General features: G+C 42.8%; 2 protein-coding genes, 3 long non-coding RNA genes and 1 pseudogene across 5 annotated transcripts; 1 reads left to right on the top strand and 5 right to left on the bottom strand.

The window, feature by feature from the left end:
* Positions 1–4,032, top strand: part of LOC122134024 — an 8,162-nt pseudogene extending 4,130 nt beyond the window's left edge.
* Positions 4,033–6,278: 2,246 nt separating this feature from the next.
* LOC109056797 lies at positions 6,279–8,357 on the bottom strand. Its single transcript, XM_019073983.2, has 4 exons — positions 8,285–8,357; positions 8,008–8,139; positions 6,885–6,995; positions 6,279–6,731 (listed from the first exon to the last, which is right to left on the bottom strand). The coding sequence occupies exons 1-4, from the start codon at positions 8,310–8,312 to the stop codon at positions 6,292–6,294; spliced, it is 711 nt and encodes a 236-aa protein (XP_018929528.2). The 5' UTR covers positions 8,313–8,357; the 3' UTR covers positions 6,279–6,291.
* Positions 8,358–10,878: 2,521 nt separating this feature from the next.
* LOC122136023 lies at positions 10,879–11,319 on the bottom strand. Its single transcript, XR_006153872.1, has 2 exons — positions 11,198–11,319; positions 10,879–11,095 (listed from the first exon to the last, which is right to left on the bottom strand). It is a non-coding gene; the product is annotated as an uncharacterized LOC122136023 (long non-coding RNA).
* A 72-nt stretch (positions 11,320–11,391) lies between these two features.
* On the bottom strand, positions 11,392–13,185 carry LOC122135791 (RNA exonuclease 5-like). Its single transcript, XM_042716018.1, has 3 exons — positions 13,097–13,185; positions 11,647–11,866; positions 11,392–11,561 (listed from the first exon to the last, which is right to left on the bottom strand). The coding sequence occupies exons 1-3, from the start codon at positions 13,166–13,168 to the stop codon at positions 11,392–11,394; spliced, it is 462 nt and encodes a 153-aa protein (XP_042571952.1). The 5' UTR covers positions 13,169–13,185.
* Positions 13,186–13,303: 118 nt separating this feature from the next.
* Positions 13,304–14,299, bottom strand: LOC122136024. The gene is made up of 3 exons (XR_006153873.1): positions 14,148–14,299; positions 13,501–13,614; positions 13,304–13,417 (listed from the first exon to the last, which is right to left on the bottom strand). It is a non-coding gene; the product is annotated as an uncharacterized LOC122136024 (long non-coding RNA).
* Positions 14,300–14,350: 51 nt separating this feature from the next.
* On the bottom strand, positions 14,351–15,456 carry LOC122136033. Its single transcript, XR_006153888.1, has 3 exons — positions 15,446–15,456; positions 14,741–14,843; positions 14,351–14,442 (listed from the first exon to the last, which is right to left on the bottom strand). It is a non-coding gene; the product is annotated as an uncharacterized LOC122136033 (long non-coding RNA).
* Between the last annotated feature and the right edge of the window lie 2,044 nt (positions 15,457–17,500).

Here is a 17,500-nt window from a genome sequence, read left to right as displayed (position 1 = left end):
TGATGCTGTGGGCTTCTCCAGGGTTATCAGAGCCATCTCTAAATCTGTGAGTCTCACACACACACACACACTCTTATCATTCTGATACGAACCATCCTGACCTGCTCTTGTGTGTGTGTGACGCAGGGTAAACTGGTGGTGGGTCACAACATGCTGCTGGACGTCATGCACACCATCCATCAGTTCTGTGGGCCGCTGCCCGAGGTAACATCATGAAGCACTGGAGGATTGTGGGAAAGCGTGACAAGTCACAGTCTGATGAGCTCTGTGTGTGTGTGTGTGTTACAGGAGCTGGATGACTTCAAGGAGGTGGCCATGTCTGTGTTTCCCAGGTAACCTCTGATCACATGATCACGCATGTCTCTGTTCACGTGAAAAAGTGAAAAGTGAAAGTGACGTGACATTCAGCCAAGTATGGTGACCCATACTCAGAATTTCGTGCGCTCTGCATTTAACCCATCCGAAGTGCACACACACAGAGCATGAACACACACACACACTGTGAACACACAACCCGGAGCAGTGGGCAGCCATTTTATGCTGCGCGCCCGGAGAGCAGTTGGGGGTTCGATGCCTTGCTCAGGGCACCTAAGTCATGGTATTGAAGGTGGAGAGAGAACTGTACATGCACTCCCCCCACCCACAATTCCTGCCGGCCCGAGACTCGAACTCACAACCCTTCGATTGGGAGTCCGACTCTCTAACCATTAGGCCACGACTTCCCCAAAGTGATGTGTGCACTGACTCATGCTCTCTGTGTGTGTGTGTGTTTCAGGCTGTTAGACACCAAGCTGATGGCATCCACGCAGCCCTTCAAGGTGTGTCACGTGTGTGTTCAGTAGTGATCTGGAGCTGTGTGTTTAATTTGAGTGTGTTTAATGTGTGTGTGTGTGTGTGTGTGTGTGTGATAGGAGATCATCAGCAACACATCACTGGCTGAACTGCACAAACAGCTGAGAGAGACCCCCTTCAGATCACCCACCACCGGTACATACACACACACACACACACACTCTCCTCTCATACAAACACATTCAGACTCATGTCACACGTCACTCTCCGGCCTTGTGTGTGTGTTCAGAGTGTCCTGAAGGCCTTCAACGTTACGACACGTCCACAGAGCAGCTTCATGAAGCCGGTTATGACGCCTTCATCACTGGACTGTGCTTCATCTCCATGGCAAACTTATCTGGGTGAGTGTGTATGTGTGTGTGTTTTTTTTTTGTGTGTTTTGCTTCCAGAAGCTTTTTTTCCCCATAGGAATCTTAAAGTCTTATAAATAATTATGAGTGATGAAAATCATGAACCAAACCAACCAGCTAAAAAAAGCATATCAATTATCAGTCTTGTTCAATAGTGTGGCTGTTATTTTTCTGTTAAAATATCTTTGTGTGTGTGTTTTTGTTGTTTTAGGTTTGGTTCTGCTGTTTGAGTTTGATCTGAACTGTCTGTTTATCAGCTGTTTTTAAGTACATTGTTTATTTTTTTTCTCTCAGGGTCTTTTCTCACGCCTCCAAAGAGTCACATCTCTGCTCGCTCCAAACTCCTCGAACCCTTCTACAACAAGTGAGCAATGCACACACACACACACACACACACACACACACACGGGTCTGAATCTGTGTCTCATATGAGTTCATGTGTGTATTCTAGATTATTCCTGATGAGGGTGATTGACATTCCCTACCTGAACATGAGTGGACCTGACCGTAAGAGACACACCACCACACACACACACTCCTATTACAAGCATTTTTATAGTGTTAGGTATCAAATGTTTTGTGTGTTTTCAGTGCAGCCCAAGAGGGATCACGTCCTGTACGTCACGTTCCCTAAAGAGTGGAAGACCAGCGACCTGTACCAGCTCTTCAGCGCCTTCGGTAACACACACACCCACACACACACACACACACACACACACACACACACACACACACTCATCTGTCAGTGTGTGTGCTGATCTGTCTTTGCCATGTCTCAGGGAACATCCAGGTGTCATGGGTCGACGACACTTCAGCGTTCGTGTGTCTCAGTCAGACGGAGCAGGTTCAGATAGGTGAGACTCTCAGATCCGCTGCTCTGCTTCAGCGTGAGCCGGTCGTCTGCTAACGTCTGCTCTCTGTCTGCAGCCATGAACACCAGCCGCTACGCCGAGAGCTACCGCATCCAGACCTACGCCGAGTACCTGCAGTCCAGACAGAAGAGCACACACACCAGCAGGAGGTGGACCAACGACGGCTGGGACGCTTCCTACAGCGCCTCGGGCTCCAGCCGGTGAGTCCCACAGAGTCCCTCAGAGGCGCCGCACGAGTCAGGCAGTCATGTGACCGTGTGTGTGTGTGTGTTCAGGCTGCAGGCGGTCAAGAGGAGCATCAGTCCGTCCCTAGAGGAGCAGAATCACAACGCTGACAGCAGCTGGACACACTACAGCAGCGTCAAGAAGATGAAGACCGACGGTCAGTGTGTCTGCATTCACACCCACAACTCTAACTGTAGTGATAGCATAATAGCGTCCGCGTCAACCAACCGTGCGTCAACCTGTGGCAACGACTAGGACGGCGTCCGCGTCAACAGCCGTTACTGTGGCAACGACTAGGACGGCATCCGCCTTAACAGCCGTTACTGTGGCAACGACTAAGACGGCGTCCAGCGGTCAACAACCTTTTTACTGGAATGGCAACGACTAGAAACGGCGTCCGCGTGTCAACAACCGTTACTGTGGCAACGACTAGGACGGCGTCCGCCTTAACAGCCGTTACTGTGGCAACGACGACTAAGACGGCGTCCGCGTCAACAGCCGTTACTGTGGCAACGACTAGAACGGCGTCCGCCGTCAAACAGCCGTTACTGTGGCAACGACTAGGACGTCGTCCGCGTCAACAGCCGTTACTGTGGCAACGACTAGGACGGCATCCGCCTTAACAGCCGTTACTGTGGCAACGACTAAGACGGCGTCCGCGTCAACAACCGTTACTGTGGCAACGACTAGAACGGCGTCCGCGTCAACAACCGTTACTGTGGCAACGACTAGGACGGCGTCCGCGTCAACAACCGTTACTGTGGCAACGACTAGGACGGCGTCCGCCTTAACAGCCGTTACTGTGGCAACGACAAGAACGGCGTCCGCGTCAACAACCGTTACTGTGGCAACGACAAGAACGGCGTCGGCGTCAACAACAACCGTTACTGTGGCAACGACTAAGACGGCGTCCGCGTCAACAGCCGTTACTGTGGCAACGACTAGAACGGCGTCCGCGTCAACAGCCGTTACTGTGGCAACGACAAGAACGGCGTCCGGCGTCAATAGCCTTACTGTGGCAACGACAAGAACGGCGTCCCCGCGTCAACAGCCGTTACTGTGGCAACGACAAGAACGGCGTCCTCGTCAATAGCCGTTACTGTGTGGCAACGACAAGAACGGCGTCCGCGTCAACAGCCGTTACTGTGGCAATAACAGCCACCAAAGGACACATATATAACGTCAGTAATAACTATAAGGAGAACAATGTCAGTCAGTGTATTAGCGTCCCACACAATCACTATAATGGAGAAGTTAATACAACTCTGTGGTAACCGTAATTGGGCTTGCTGTCTTTTCAAACCTGTTTTTTTCATTAACGTGAGATGTTTAATTTCGTTTGTCACAGAAAGCTGCTCACAGACGTACGCTGAGGTCGCTGGCTCCTGTGATTGGCCCAGACTGCAGTAAGTGCCCCGCCCCTTTAACATTTCGTTTTGGATGTCATGATTCCATCTGATTGGCTGCTCTTTGTCCAGGGCCTGATGCAAGGCGGAGCCTCTGTGTGAGTCCAGTGCAGGAGGAGGCGGAGCCTGAGGAGTCCTCAGCCAATCAGAGTCAAGGTAAAAGGAGCCGCAGACACAAGAAAGAGGAAGTCAGATGGTGAGCGTTTAGATTGATGTATGCCGTGTAAACTCTCGTCTGCTGAACTTGACTGTTTGATTGTGTTTTCTGTCGCACAGCTTCTGAAACGACACCACCGTCCTCTCTTCGACGTTCCTCAGGTTTGGTAGGGAAGGCTCTGCAGCCAAGATCGTAAGCCTCTCTCCATCCGTGTGTAATCGACAGCCAATCGAAGACTGCAGTTATCTCCTGACACCCAGCGTGTGTCGTCTGTGACTTCCTGTGACCTCTCCTCGCGTGGCCCAAGTTCAGTGCGTTTTAAAGGTGCTGAAGATACTGAGCCATTTCCTGTCCGAATACGAGTGTGTGTATGAGTGCGTCCTGTAGTATTTTAACGTGGTTTCCAACAGCGCTCCCTCATTTTAGTCTCGATGTGTCCTGCAGGTTTATTTATTCCTCATGAGGGTTTGTTTAGTTTAACAGTGAGAAGAAGAAAAAAAAAAAGAACGCGTGTCAAAGAATGTCTGATGATGTCATCACGAATGTCCTGTTCATATCCTTGTATTGGTGTTTTTTTTTTTTTTTTTTTTTGTATGAGATGTTAAAAGTGTTCCTTTTTCCAGGGGAGATGAAATTAAAGAGTCTTTCTTAGTACGTGTGTGTTGAGCTGTTCATTCAGTCTGAACTGAGTTAATGAATGATTCACTTGGCTTTATTCAGATCTTTCTGATATTGTTCGGTATTCACAGTCTGACATGAACCTGATTCTTTATTACAGGTTCATAATGACATGGGACCAAAACAACAAAACTAACGGTGTAAAACATACCTGTTTAAGACATTTAAGTGTAGGATTGATCCTCAGAAAAACTAACGGTGTTTATAGCAAAAGGGAAGGGACTTCAAGCAGCTCCATGTTTAGAGCTGAGTGATGGGACCAAAACCTTTACCACAGTCTTTTTCATCCACTAAATTAGTCTTACATTTGGAAGTAAAGCCTTATTTCATAACATTTTTGCATGAATTACTGCTAATTTAATTCGAAGAAAAACTTACATCAGACTGTTTAATTACCTTACGTTATTACCAGTCTGCTCCTCTAGATTCCGCTGTTATTTACTCTGCGCCAAGTTAAACTCGATCTAGTTGGCGCTTAAATTCAAATATCCTTTTCAACCGACGGTTTAACGGCAGCGCCGCGCGAATGAACCGTTCGTCTCCCGCTTTAATGACCGGTACAGCACCGTTTTAAATTCAAATATCCTTTTCAACCGACGGTTTAACGGCAGCGCCGCGCTGAATAAATATATCGTCTCTACACGTCAATTAAAAACAGTTTAATGTACTTTTACCTCAGGAAAGGCATTCAGAGTTGCTTGTTCGTAAGGAAAATCAACTCTAGAGTTGAGTATAATGCCAAATACAAGCTTTCATTTATCTTGTTAATTATTCGTGATGTGTTAATTGTATGATGTAGGCCTTGACAGCCACCATTTAAATGATGTTATATTTACCAAAAGCTTATATTTAAAGAATTAGAACGCAGACTTTTTTTTTTAGCCTAACTCAAAACTAAAAATGTTTCATTCTGGGTCAAGGTAAATCAAAATGATAGTGTATTGTATTTTGATAGCTTATACATGTGTGTTCTTTAAACTATAGCCTTATGTGCGATCTAAAGTGCCCCTATTATGGGTTATGAAAGCTTCATATTTTGGTTTTGGGAGTCCCCAACAACAGGTTGACGCATACAATGTCTAAAAACACTTTCATTTTCTTATGATTTAAATTTATTTTAAATTTGTAATTTTATTTTTAAATAAATAGCAATGGAATTTAATAGTTTGGGCTCTTTTGTTTAATTTTTAACTTAGAATATTATTGTTACGTACCAACTTGAGAGGGTTATATTTCACAGCCATTTTTAAATCTTTATGATTGATGGATATTGAGTCAAATCAGTTAAATTTAAGAATCAAATTGAAATCTCGTCACTTGATGTGTTACAGTTAGACTCTGTACCTCTTATGCACGTTACACACACAAAAGATATTGGATAAATTAGACAAAAGCATGTGTGAAATTCCTGCTCTCATCTGATTATCTCTTTTTGCCTTTATCACCTGTAACTGAGAGTGGAAATGCAAATATTAATACAAACTCATGAAAAACCAAACAGATGAGACTTGCTGCTTTTAATAATCAAATGATTTTCATGCATGTCTCTTCTGAACATGATTTTTGTAAGTAATAATCTTTATTACTGCAGTGGACGTCTTTCCAGCATGCCAAGCTTTATTACATCTGACTCCAGGAACAAGGCGAAGGATTTTATTTGATAAAATGATAGTACAAGAATAAAACAAAGATAGCACAGCAGAAACATGATCTGTGTATTCAGTGTACCGCAGTCTGAGGAGCTGCTGGATTCAGAGCCACAGGAAGTAGGAGAGCAGAGAACAGCAGAGGAACAGGAAGCTCTGCTTGACGCTCTTACCATCGTTATACACGACTCTCTGGTTGACACTTTTATCATCATTATACGTGACTTTCTGCCTGACTCTTTTAGCGTGGTTATACACAATGCTGTCGGGGACACTCTTAGCATCATTATGCGTGAGTCTCTTGGTGACAGTCTTCGCTCCCGGAGACATGAAGCTCTGGAGGAGGCTCTGGGTGACGCTTTGGTTGAAACTTTCATCAGCGTTATTTAAGAAGCCCTGGGTGACCGCCTGGGTGACCCTCTTATTACCGTTACATAGGTCCCCCTCACAACATGAGACGTCCCGAATAAAAGAACATTTTAGGGCCCCACAAATATATTTAGAGGCACAGCCTTTTACAAGCATTGGCGGTCCTCTGTTAGTCACTGAAGAAGAGAGAAAACACAGGTTTGGTCAGTCTGTTCATGTAGTTATGATCCATTTATGACCTGCTAACCAGTTTTTGAGTATATAAAAAAAAAAATGTCTGAACAACACCAAAGGGTTAATGATAGAGGGGAGTGTGTCCAGATCCTCACCAGTTGCTGTAATGCAGCGGTCTTCAGTCCCTGAACAGCTGACGGTGTTTGAGCAGCTCTGTCCATCGCAGGAGTAGCAGCTCCTTCCATTGAGAGCGTTAGTCCTGGGATCTGCAGCACCAACAGTCAAGTCAACAAAATAGCACTGTGTCACACTACAGTCAATAATAAACTCTCTCATGAAGAAGATGAAGGTGTCTTTTAATAAATCCACCCTATCAGCCCTAAATAGTACTGAAAATTACTAATATCACATAGAATTTAGGACATTGGGACGCAGGCCTAGGTCAAGGCACATGAGGGAGAAAACAGCAAAAAATCCTGGGGTGTGACAGCTGGACAATAATTCAATATTAACAAATATTGTGATATAAAAAAAATAAATTGTGATATTATATTTAAATATACATTGCATATCAAATTGTGCAAACTGAAATTGCCAATTGAAAATACATAAAAAATAAAAATGTATAGCTGAATCCACTGTAAGTCACTTTGGATAAGTGTTTGCTAAATGCGTGAATGGAAATGGAAACACATCAATTTTGCAAAAATTCCTATACATTGCAAAAAAAAAAACAAAAAAAAATTTACGCTCACATGAGGTGGTTCTTCAGGCAATTCGAAAAACGAATATATCGCAAAACTTCAATGCAAAGAGTTTTTTTCCCATAGACAGGTCACCTGGTGTATGTAGCTGTCATTAATCTCCAAGAAACACCTCGTATGTGGCCGCTCTCAAGTATAACGGTCTTGCCATTGATGCTCAGATAGCCCCTTCTTTACACTGCATTACGGCTCCGACGCGAGCAATGCTCGTGTTTATTAAACCAGTCGTGTCCCAGAAGCGGCTCTCACGCTGCTTCGCTAAAGATACACATCTTCATATTTACTCTGGATGAAGCACTTCTGTTTAAAAACTATAAGAATAATCCGCCTATGTTTCAGTAAAACGTTAGATAAATGAATATTGACCTAATCAGGTGAGTCTGAGTTTATTTTGACGGTGATTTCAAATTTCATGCTGGTATGAAGGCTAAATGCCAATATAATAATTTTGTTCTTGACTACGTGACACAGAAGTTACATGAGTGTTGACTTCAAAGACAGGAGAGCACAATACCTGGAGCGTCTCTGTAGTTACAAAGAAGAGTCCCGCAGCAGGAAAAAGTCTGTTTTAATGCTCCATAGTTCACCGAACTGTCTTGACAGTCTTCAATGCATTCCTTTTGCTTCATTTTTATAGATGTGTCACCTAAAAACATGAATGATACAGGAAAAACTTCAACTGCACACTGTTTTGAAGTGTATTTAGGAATATGTGACGTATCTCTATTTCAGCTCAGTAAATGATAGCAGCATCTCTATCAGTCAAATCTAATCCATCGTATTGGACTTACCGATTTGTAATATGGTTGTTGTACTCATGCACTTGGAATATCCGATGGGACAAACCACTAGTTTCTCCGGACAATAATTTCCCCAAAACCCCTGCACTCATAAACACCAGTGTGAGTCCAGTGCTGATCCGAACCTGCGCTCGGTATCATTACAAGCACTGCTGATCTGAGTATCTGCAGCCAGCAGAAGGAACAGAAGCAGAGCTCTGGAGAGCCGCAGATCCATCTCTGACCAGCAGCTGAATCAGAGAACCTGTCTGTTTCAGTGCATGTTATATAGCTCCTCAGAAGGAGAGGGGGGGCTTCACGAGGGAGAGAAGTGTAACAGAACGATGATGACATCATAAAACAAGTAGATGAAATAGAAAAAGAGTTTGCACCATTAACTCATCAGTTAATGACAAAGTAAAGCTTAATAAGAAAATCAGTCTGTCTGTTTGTATGAGATGTAAAGGTGTGCTAAACCTGTTAACAGTTGATAAAAATGAATTTATCACAGTTATCATTTTCAATTAACCCTTTAACTCTAAACTGTCAGTGTACTTCACCTTCATTTATGCTTTAGAGTCGAACACGCAGCAGCATCACACCAGCACAAACCTCCAAAACCCAGAACCTGGTTTATTTCAGCCAGTTGTAGAGAGCTTGAGAAGAGAGATTAGTCTACAGTCCTCAAACCTTTGGAGCAGACAGTTAGACTTCAGCTTGAGATCAATCAGCTAGTGACCATGGAAAGATATTGAGAAAGATTAGTTCCATTCTCTTTTCGCATTTTATCTTCAAACTGTCACTTTAAGACAAAATATGAGTCCATAATCTACTATAATGCTTCCTCCAGTGAAAAAGCCCATCTCCTGCTGTCTCTCACACCAAAATCCAGCCACGTATTGGTTTAGAGCGGTTTTGATTGTAAAAAGTGCTCGATCTGTGCAGAGTCACACCAGAACACTATTTCATAACGAACAGAGAACATTTTCTGTTTGCTAATCATTAGCTCTTAATAAGTTTACAAGATCTCCTGTATGATGTAGTTTACAGGAATGTATGTGTTTTATTCAGTGTTTTATTATGTGTGATAATGTAAGTCTGCATCACTGTAAACTCTTTTTCATCGTGCTTGGTTTTGCGATGCAGGCTGATAAAGGGATTTAAGGAAGTGTTGTGGTGGTTTTTGTTTCTAGTTTGTTGTTTTGGTGAAGAAAAAAGCAGACAGCAAAACCGTTATCAACTCTTTTATCTGTTGAGTTTAGATGAGAGCGTTCATTCTCAACAAAGCTGTGCAATGCAGTCGCGTGTGAATGTGGTCTGTGTGCTGTTTCAGTGGTTCTGAGGCCACAGTTAGTCAGAAAATCAAACATCATGCTTCTCGTAAATCTTGTGAACAAATGTTATAAGCTATAAACACAAAAGATCCAGCACCTAAGGCTATCTTGTCATCCGGTTTAAAAATGTGCATCTGAAAGTAAAAACATGTGACGAGATAAACTACTGTTATATTGCTTTTGGAATGATTTCTAAAGCAATGTACATTAGATAAATGACACATGATTAATTGTACATTAAATGACAGATGCATATACAACAGAAATACAACAGTTTGTAGTTTGTGTTCTCACTTGTGTGTTCGTTGTCGATGCTGAAGTGTAGACGCCTTGTTTCTCCTGATTTATTCTTTCTGCTTTGCTACTAAGTGACCGTGTGTTTGTGGATTGATTTGATTAAGCAAAACCGCAGTTATATTTGTCTATTTATATTGTGTAAGTTGTTGATATGTAGGTGGATGGCTGCTCATTGTGACAGGAGGGTTCTGCAGAGACGTGAGAAGTGGTTTGGGGTTTTCTTCTGTTCCTGCGGTGAACTCAATACATTTTCCATTTGCATTTGATGCACACAGTTTTAGGTCAAAGGCACATGTGGAACAACATTTACCCCAGAACAAGCAGCTGATAGCACGGGTTTGAATAAATAGCATATTATTTATTAAAACCAAGCCACTTCAGTTTCAATATCACTTCAATATATAGCTGTTTGTGTGTTTTTCACATCGCTTCAAGCTTAAAGCAAGACACAGTAATGAAGAACCTTTCTACAGACTTGTTATTTTTAATACTGTTGTTAATATCACCACCTTTTATGGATCATCTGTGATTAATTAGTGATTAGGTTAAGTGAGTTGAGTTAAATGGACACAACAGGTGTTGTGATGAACTAAACTGAAGGGTCACTAAGATCATAATTTCATTTTATTTCGGTTGGGCTTAAGTCGGGCGATAGAGACACTGAACATTTATCTGTACATGTGTCTGTCACAGACATGCGTGTGACTTCTCATGACACACATTTCCATTTCCATGTTATGTGCAGAAAAGGTCAGCGTGACGCACCTGCAGCAGACCCTCTTATGAATTCATTTCCTGTTTATTTGTGTGTGTGAAACAAGTCATATTTAAACCTTTTCGGTCAAATGTTGCACTGCAGACATCAATAACAGATTTAACTTGTCTACTAAAACACAGTCCTGTGATTCTGACTCCGAGACTGATGAGAGTTCACACAGTAAAGCAGCTCAGCAGAACAAAAGCTCCTCACACCTGCACACTCCAGTCCAGTTTATTCTGAACAGTGTTAAAATACATTAAAACTGGCTCGTGTATGAAAAAGCTTGTGTTGTAAAAACATTCGTAGAAATGGGCTTCAATCAGGTCAGCCAATCACAGATCAGCTGGGCGGAGTCAGAGCAGGCACTCAGGTGTTTGTCAGGTGCTCTGTTTGATGTGAATGAAGCAGAGGCCGGGATGATCGACGCCGTCGCTGCAAACACACACACACACACAGAGAACGTCAGTCACACTGATACACAAACCGTGTGTGTGTGTGTGTGTGTGTGTGAGAGAGAGAGAGAGAGAGACGTACCTTCTGTGTCCGGGCAGGATCACGACGCTCAGGCAGTTTTCCTCCAGCGCTCTGAACACCTTTCCCACTCTTGCATCCAGTTTCTTCATCTGCCGCTCCAGCAGTCGCTCCTGAGGGTCACATTGACACACAAAAATCAGAGACGCAGGAGAGCAAACAGAGAGTTTCTGTTTGACTGACAGCTGTCACTCACGTCACTCCACTCCTCCCCCTGTTATGTGTTTTGTGTGGTTTTTTGTGTTGTAGGGGGGTGTGTATGTGGTGTTGTGTGGCGGAGTCAGAGCGTGACACACTGAGAGCTTCCTGTTTCCGATCTGGAGGTCGACGCCCACCGCGGCCTGAGCACTGTCAGCGCACTCGAACCCTACGAATCACAGAACACTCGCATCATCACGTCATTTACATATCAGCGAGGTGAACTAACGGCGCTCTGGTGGACTCGTACGCACTGATGAAGGCGTGTCTGCCGCGCTTCCCAGCATGCTCTGCGGCGCTCGTGACGCACTGAATAGCACCGAACTGTCTGAAGGTCTGGAGCTGGTCTTCATGGCGATGCGGTTTGGAGGACAGATTACTCACGTAGATGAGGCGAGCGTTCACAGGATCGTTCTGACGCTCAGAGAGACGCTCGTCCAGGTCCAGACACAGCTCGTGTACGGGACGCCGCGCCTGCGCGCACAGAACCACATTAACACCTCGGCAGCTCACACACACACAACACCTCCTAACACCAACAACCAAAAACAGTCATGATAACTGTAACAATAACAATAATAACGATAACTGTAACAGTACTATCAGAATAACTATATCAATATCTGCAACAATACTATAATATATAATACTACATAATACTATAATATAATAACAATAACAATACTATAATATATAATACTATAATATAATAACAATAACAATACTATAATATATAATACTATAATATAATAACAATACTATAATATATAATACTATATAATACTATAGTATAATAACAATAACAATACCATAATATATAATACTATATAATACTATAACATAATAACAATACTATAATATATAATACTATAGTATAATAACAATACTATAATATATAATTCTATATAATACTATAACATAACAATAACAATACTATAATATGTAATACTATAGTATAATAACAATAACAATACTATAATATGTAATACTATAGTATAATAACAATAACAATACTATGATATAATATATAATACTATAATATAACAACAATAACAATACTATAATATATAATACTATAATATAATAACAATACTATAATATATAATACTATATAATACTATAATATAATAACAATACTATAATATATAATTCTATATAATACTATAACATAACAATAACAATACTATAATATATAATACTATAGTATAATAACAATAACAATACTATAATATATAATACTATAGTATAATAACAATAACAATACTATAATATATAATACTATAGTATAATAACAATAACAATACTATAATATATAATACTGTAATATAATAACAATAACAATACTATAATAATACTATAGTATTATAATATTTAATACTATAGTATAATAACAAATAACAATACTATAATATATAATACTATAATATAATAACAATAACAATACTATAATAGCAGCGAAACAAATTAGCTGGAAAAAACTCATTATATATAATACTATAGTATACTGTGGTGGGAACTCACCGTTATTGAGCAGTTATTGAAACTCGTTATAGTTATCATTGCTGCTGTGAAACAGACATTTAGTCTGGAGTCACTATACTCAACTAATGTAAACAATGACGTGTGCTCAGATGAGTGTGTGTGTGTGTGTGTGTGTGTGTGTGTGTGTGTGTGTGTGTGTGTGTGAGAGAGTGTGTGTGAAACCTTGATGATGCAGCCGTTGATCTGGAGTCCATTCAGATGTTCAAGAGCGAGCTGAGCTCCTTCAAGATGCATAAACACTACCTCCGCATTAACCTGCAGACACACACACACAGAATTAAACTGAGTCAAACACTCTAATGTTTAGGTGACTTACTGTCTCGGTGACTCAGCATGTGTGTTTTGTTTGTGTGTGTGTTGCTGGTGTGTTTAGTTCCGCAGGTGTCCGCAGCGCTTCAGGAGTCTGTGTACGAGAGTCTCTGTGGCGTCAGACGGCAGCGGGCCGACATACAGCACACACATCTGCTGCAGACGCTCACACACCTGGAACACACACACATGCGTCAGAGACACTGCCTGTCTGCCAGTGTGTGTGTGTGTGTGTGTGTGTGTGTGTGTGTGTATACCTGCTGCAGGTGTGTTTCCATCGCTGCTGTCTGATTCAGTGTGTTTCTGAATGACGAGAACTGAAGAACACTGAGTGTGTAGGACTGAACAACCCGTCTGTACACACACACCACCTGCACACACACACACAGAGACAGTGAGATACAGGTGTGTGTGTCAACAAAAACAATTCAGTACAACATATTCAAAAGTCAATAACTGGTGATTCACTCATAAGATGAACTCAATTCATTTAGAAGAAAAGAAAATCAAATAGAATGATTAAAAAGAATCAATTCAAACCAATGAATCAATCAAATATTGACTTAAAAATGAGTGATTCGGGCTCACAATGAATCATTTCAGACCATCATTTTTACATTTGTATGATTCATTAAGAAGAACTGATTGATAAGAACCTATTAACAACTAAAACTAAACAATAACATTATTCTTATTATCATTATCAGTTATCGTTAGTCTGGTGGTATTGTTACAGTTTTCATTATTATCATTATCGTTAGTAATCTTTATAGTTATTGTTATTGATAGTATTGTCACAGCTGTTGTTAGTGTGTATGACTGAACCACATGTATAAACACACCACACACACAGCGAGTTACAGGTGTGTGTGTGTGAGAGAGAGAGATCACGACACACACACACCTCTCTGTCACTGGAGCACCGGTGTCTCCTGCACTGCTGATTGGACAGTGAGCCGCTCGTCTCCACCGATCCGCCCAGGAACACTGCTGATTGGCCGGATCTGCTGAGGGCGTGGCCGAAGCGGAGAGGGCTGTGATTGGACAGAGAGACCGTCAGAGAGCAGGATCGTTAGTCTCAACGAGTCAGATGTCCAGACGAGTACCTTGCTGTGACGTTTGGACGAGATCACGTGATCAGAGTCATCGTCCTCAGGACACTCCAGATCCCACATATCCTCCAGATGATCCTCAACCACCTGAGAGAGAACATCATCACCCATCCATGACCTAACATCACTGAGCTATGATTTACAGGAACCAGATGACAAGAACTGATTCAGAAGAACTGATTCAAAAGAATGACTCACTCACAAATCACAGTTCAAAACAAAAAAAAATCATTAAGGCCACCCTCTGTGAATTGGTTCGATTGATTCATCAAGAAGAAATTCAAAAAGAATGATTTACAGAAACCAGTTTTAAAAAGCTGATTCAAAAGGACTGACTCAATTCAAATGAATCATTTAAACTGGACATTAAGAAACTGATTCAGACCTTTCTGGGTCCCTTCCTGATGAAGTACTGAGCCAGATGAAGAGCGGCCAGCGCGTCCTCACAGGGGTCGTGACCTATCCTGACCTCCGACTGGATCTCCCGCCTGACACACACACACACACACACACACACACACACACACACACACAGAGGCTGTATTTACACTCGGCATTAACATGTGATCAAGCAGGTCAGATCTTCAGTCGATCAGGACACGGTGTGTTCACACTTGACAACATCAGCTCTCTTCTCTATCTGAATAACTGATCGGATCTGTCTTTCCCGCACCATATTAATATAAGTCTGCAGAGCAAAAAACATGGTCCGGTGCAAAGACAACCTGAAGTGATGGGTTTCCCTTTGAAAGCATTTTCAGTAGCGGGGCATTTTACAAATCAAAGAGAAGTGTAGGAGTCTCACTAGTCTCCACACGGGTGTTCTCCGTCTTTATTTCTGACAGTTCGTGAGAGACAGAGACGTCCAGCTGTGAATGCAGACACGATGACTGGATTACATCACACTGAGATCCGATCACAGTGCGTCCTCGACTACCTCTGGACCAGGACACGCTGATCAGAAGAGCGTTTACACTCGTGTATGAGGACAACATCCGGATACAGGTCACATGTTAATGCCAAGTGTAAACACAGCCAGAGAGAGAGCCATGTGTGTATGTGAAGCGAGCTGCAGCTGTGTTTGACTCACTTCAGGACGACTGAGAGCCGGGAGGTGTCTGAGCTTGAACCTGCGGCCGAACTCCTGCCGGTACAGCAGAGACGTGTCGACGACGTGAGGATGAACCAGCTGAGCACACACACACACACACACACAAGCTGAGCGCACACACACAGAGTGTCAAAGAGTGTCATGATGAAGTATGTGGAGTAAATGTGAAGAACATATACAAGACAAACATTAGAAAAACTTGAACGAACTAACACTGAAAAACGTTTACGTTGAGTGACTAAAACTGAAATAAAATAAATAATAACTGAAAAATACTGACATGACAAAAGCACATTAAAGAACCAGACTGAGACCTGGATCAAACATGAAGACACTGCCACTCCCGCAGCCCTCTCCACTGGTTTCACTTGTTCCCACACCCCTCGTACGACTGGGAGGGGTGAAGGTACTGGTCTCCTTATATCAAAAGACTGGGAACCCACCCTGTTAAAATCCACTTTGTGGTCATTTATCGTCCCCCAGGTCAATTGGGAATCTTCTTGGAGGAGTTGGACGTGCTGCTATCAAACTATCCTGAAGATGGTTCTCCTCTGGTACTGCTTGGTGACTTCAACATCCACCTAGATAAACCCCAGGCTGCTGACTTCAACACTCTGCTCGCCTCATTTGATCTCAAGCGAGTCTCTACTACAGCGACTCACAAATCAGGCAACCAACTGAACCTCATCTACACGCGCTGTTGCTCAGTGGACAACTCCTTTAGTTGCTCCACTGCACACCTCAGACCACTACTTCTCATTACTGCTAATCTAGCACTTACACCTGAAGCGGCACACGCTCCAACGCGGGTCACCTTTTGACGGAACCTACGCTCGCTCTCATCCATCTCGCCTATCCTCTGTGGTTGCATCCTCACTTCCTTCACTCTCGCAGTTTCCAGCTCTGACACAAACAGTGCTACGGACCACTTTTTTGTTCCACTCTGACCTCTTGCTTGGACAACTTTTGCCCACTGTCGTCTAGACCAGCACCGCACCACCCCATCTGCCCCCTGGCTGTCTGATGTTCTCCGTGAACATCGCTCTAAACTCAGGGCTGCAGAGAGGAAATGGCTTAAATCAAGAAACTCTACCGACCTCAGTGTGTATCAGTCTCCTCCTCTCTTCCTTCTCTGCAAACGTCTTCACTGCTAAAACATCATACTACCATGACAAGATTAACAACTGTTATGATGGCTCGGACACTCTTCAAAACCTTCTCTTCTCTTCTTAATTCCGCCTCCACCTCCTCCTCCATCGACTCTTACAGCTGATGACTTTGCAGTTTTCTTCACAAATAAGACAAGAACCATCAGTGACCAATTCTCCACACCGCAGACTGAGGATAACTTCACAATGACTAATGCACACTCTCTCCTCCTTCTCTCCACTCTCAGAGACGGACGTTTCCAAAATTATCCTGTCCAGTCATCCTACTACTTGCCCACTTGATCCGATCCCCACTCACCTCCTTCAAGCGATTTCTTCTTAAGTCATACCTTCACTTACTCACATTATCAACTCCTCTCTTCACTCTGGAACATTTCCCTCAGCATTTAAGCAGGCTCGGGTAAGCCCACTGCTGAAGAAACCATCTCTAAATCCAGCACTTCTAGAAAACTACAGACCGGTCTCCCTTCTTCCATTCATTGCAAAGACACTCAAATGAGCTGTGTTCAACCAGCTCTCTATGTTTCTTGTACAGAACAACCTCCTGGACAGCCAACCAATCTGGCTTCAAAAGTGGCCACTCAACTGAGACTGCCCTGCTCTCGGTTACTGAGCCCTGCGACTGGCCAAGAGCAGCTTCAAAATCCTCAGGACTCATTTTGCTGGACCTGTCTGCTGCTTTTGACACCGTTAATCACCGAGATTCTCCTGTCCAACCCTCAGAAAGATGGGCATCTCTGGATCCGTACTCCAGTGGTCTTAAAACTCCTACCTCTCTGATAGATCCTTCATGGTGTCTTGGGGGGTGAAGTTTCTAAGTCAGAACAACTTGCTACTGGGGTTCCTCAAGGCTCAGTACTTGGAC

This window comes from Cyprinus carpio, chromosome B1 (assembly GCF_018340385.1).
Source record: "Cyprinus carpio isolate SPL01 chromosome B1, ASM1834038v1, whole genome shotgun sequence".
NCBI lineage: Eukaryota > Metazoa > Chordata > Actinopteri > Cypriniformes > Cyprinidae > Cyprinus > Cyprinus carpio.
Note: the sequence above shows the minus strand (reverse complement) of the source record. Positions and strands in the feature narration are given on the sequence as shown.

Bases quoted from the DNA above. Each gene is read 5' to 3' on its own strand.
- LOC109056797 (XM_019073983.2), bottom strand. From the start codon at position 8,312: ATGAGTACAACAACCATATTACAAATCG. The intron at 8,140-8,284 runs GTAAGTCCAATA...TCATGTTTTTAG, and splicing joins AACAACCATATTACAAATCG to GTGACACATCTATAAAAATG. The intron at 6,996-8,007 runs GTATTGTGCTCT...TTGGTGCTGCAG, and splicing joins TAACTACAGAGACGCTCCAG to ATCCCAGGACTAACGCTCTC.
- LOC122135791 (XM_042716018.1), bottom strand. From the start codon at position 13,168: ATGCATCTTGAAGGAGCTCAGCTCGCTCTTGAACATCTGAATGGACTC. The intron at 11,867-13,096 runs GTTTCACACACA...CTGTGCGCGCAG, and splicing joins TCAACGGCTGCATCATCAAG to GCGCGGCGTCCCGTACACGA. The intron at 11,562-11,646 runs GTGCGTACGAGT...TGTGATTCGTAG, and splicing joins CGGCAGACACGCCTTCATCA to GGTTCGAGTGCGCTGACAGT.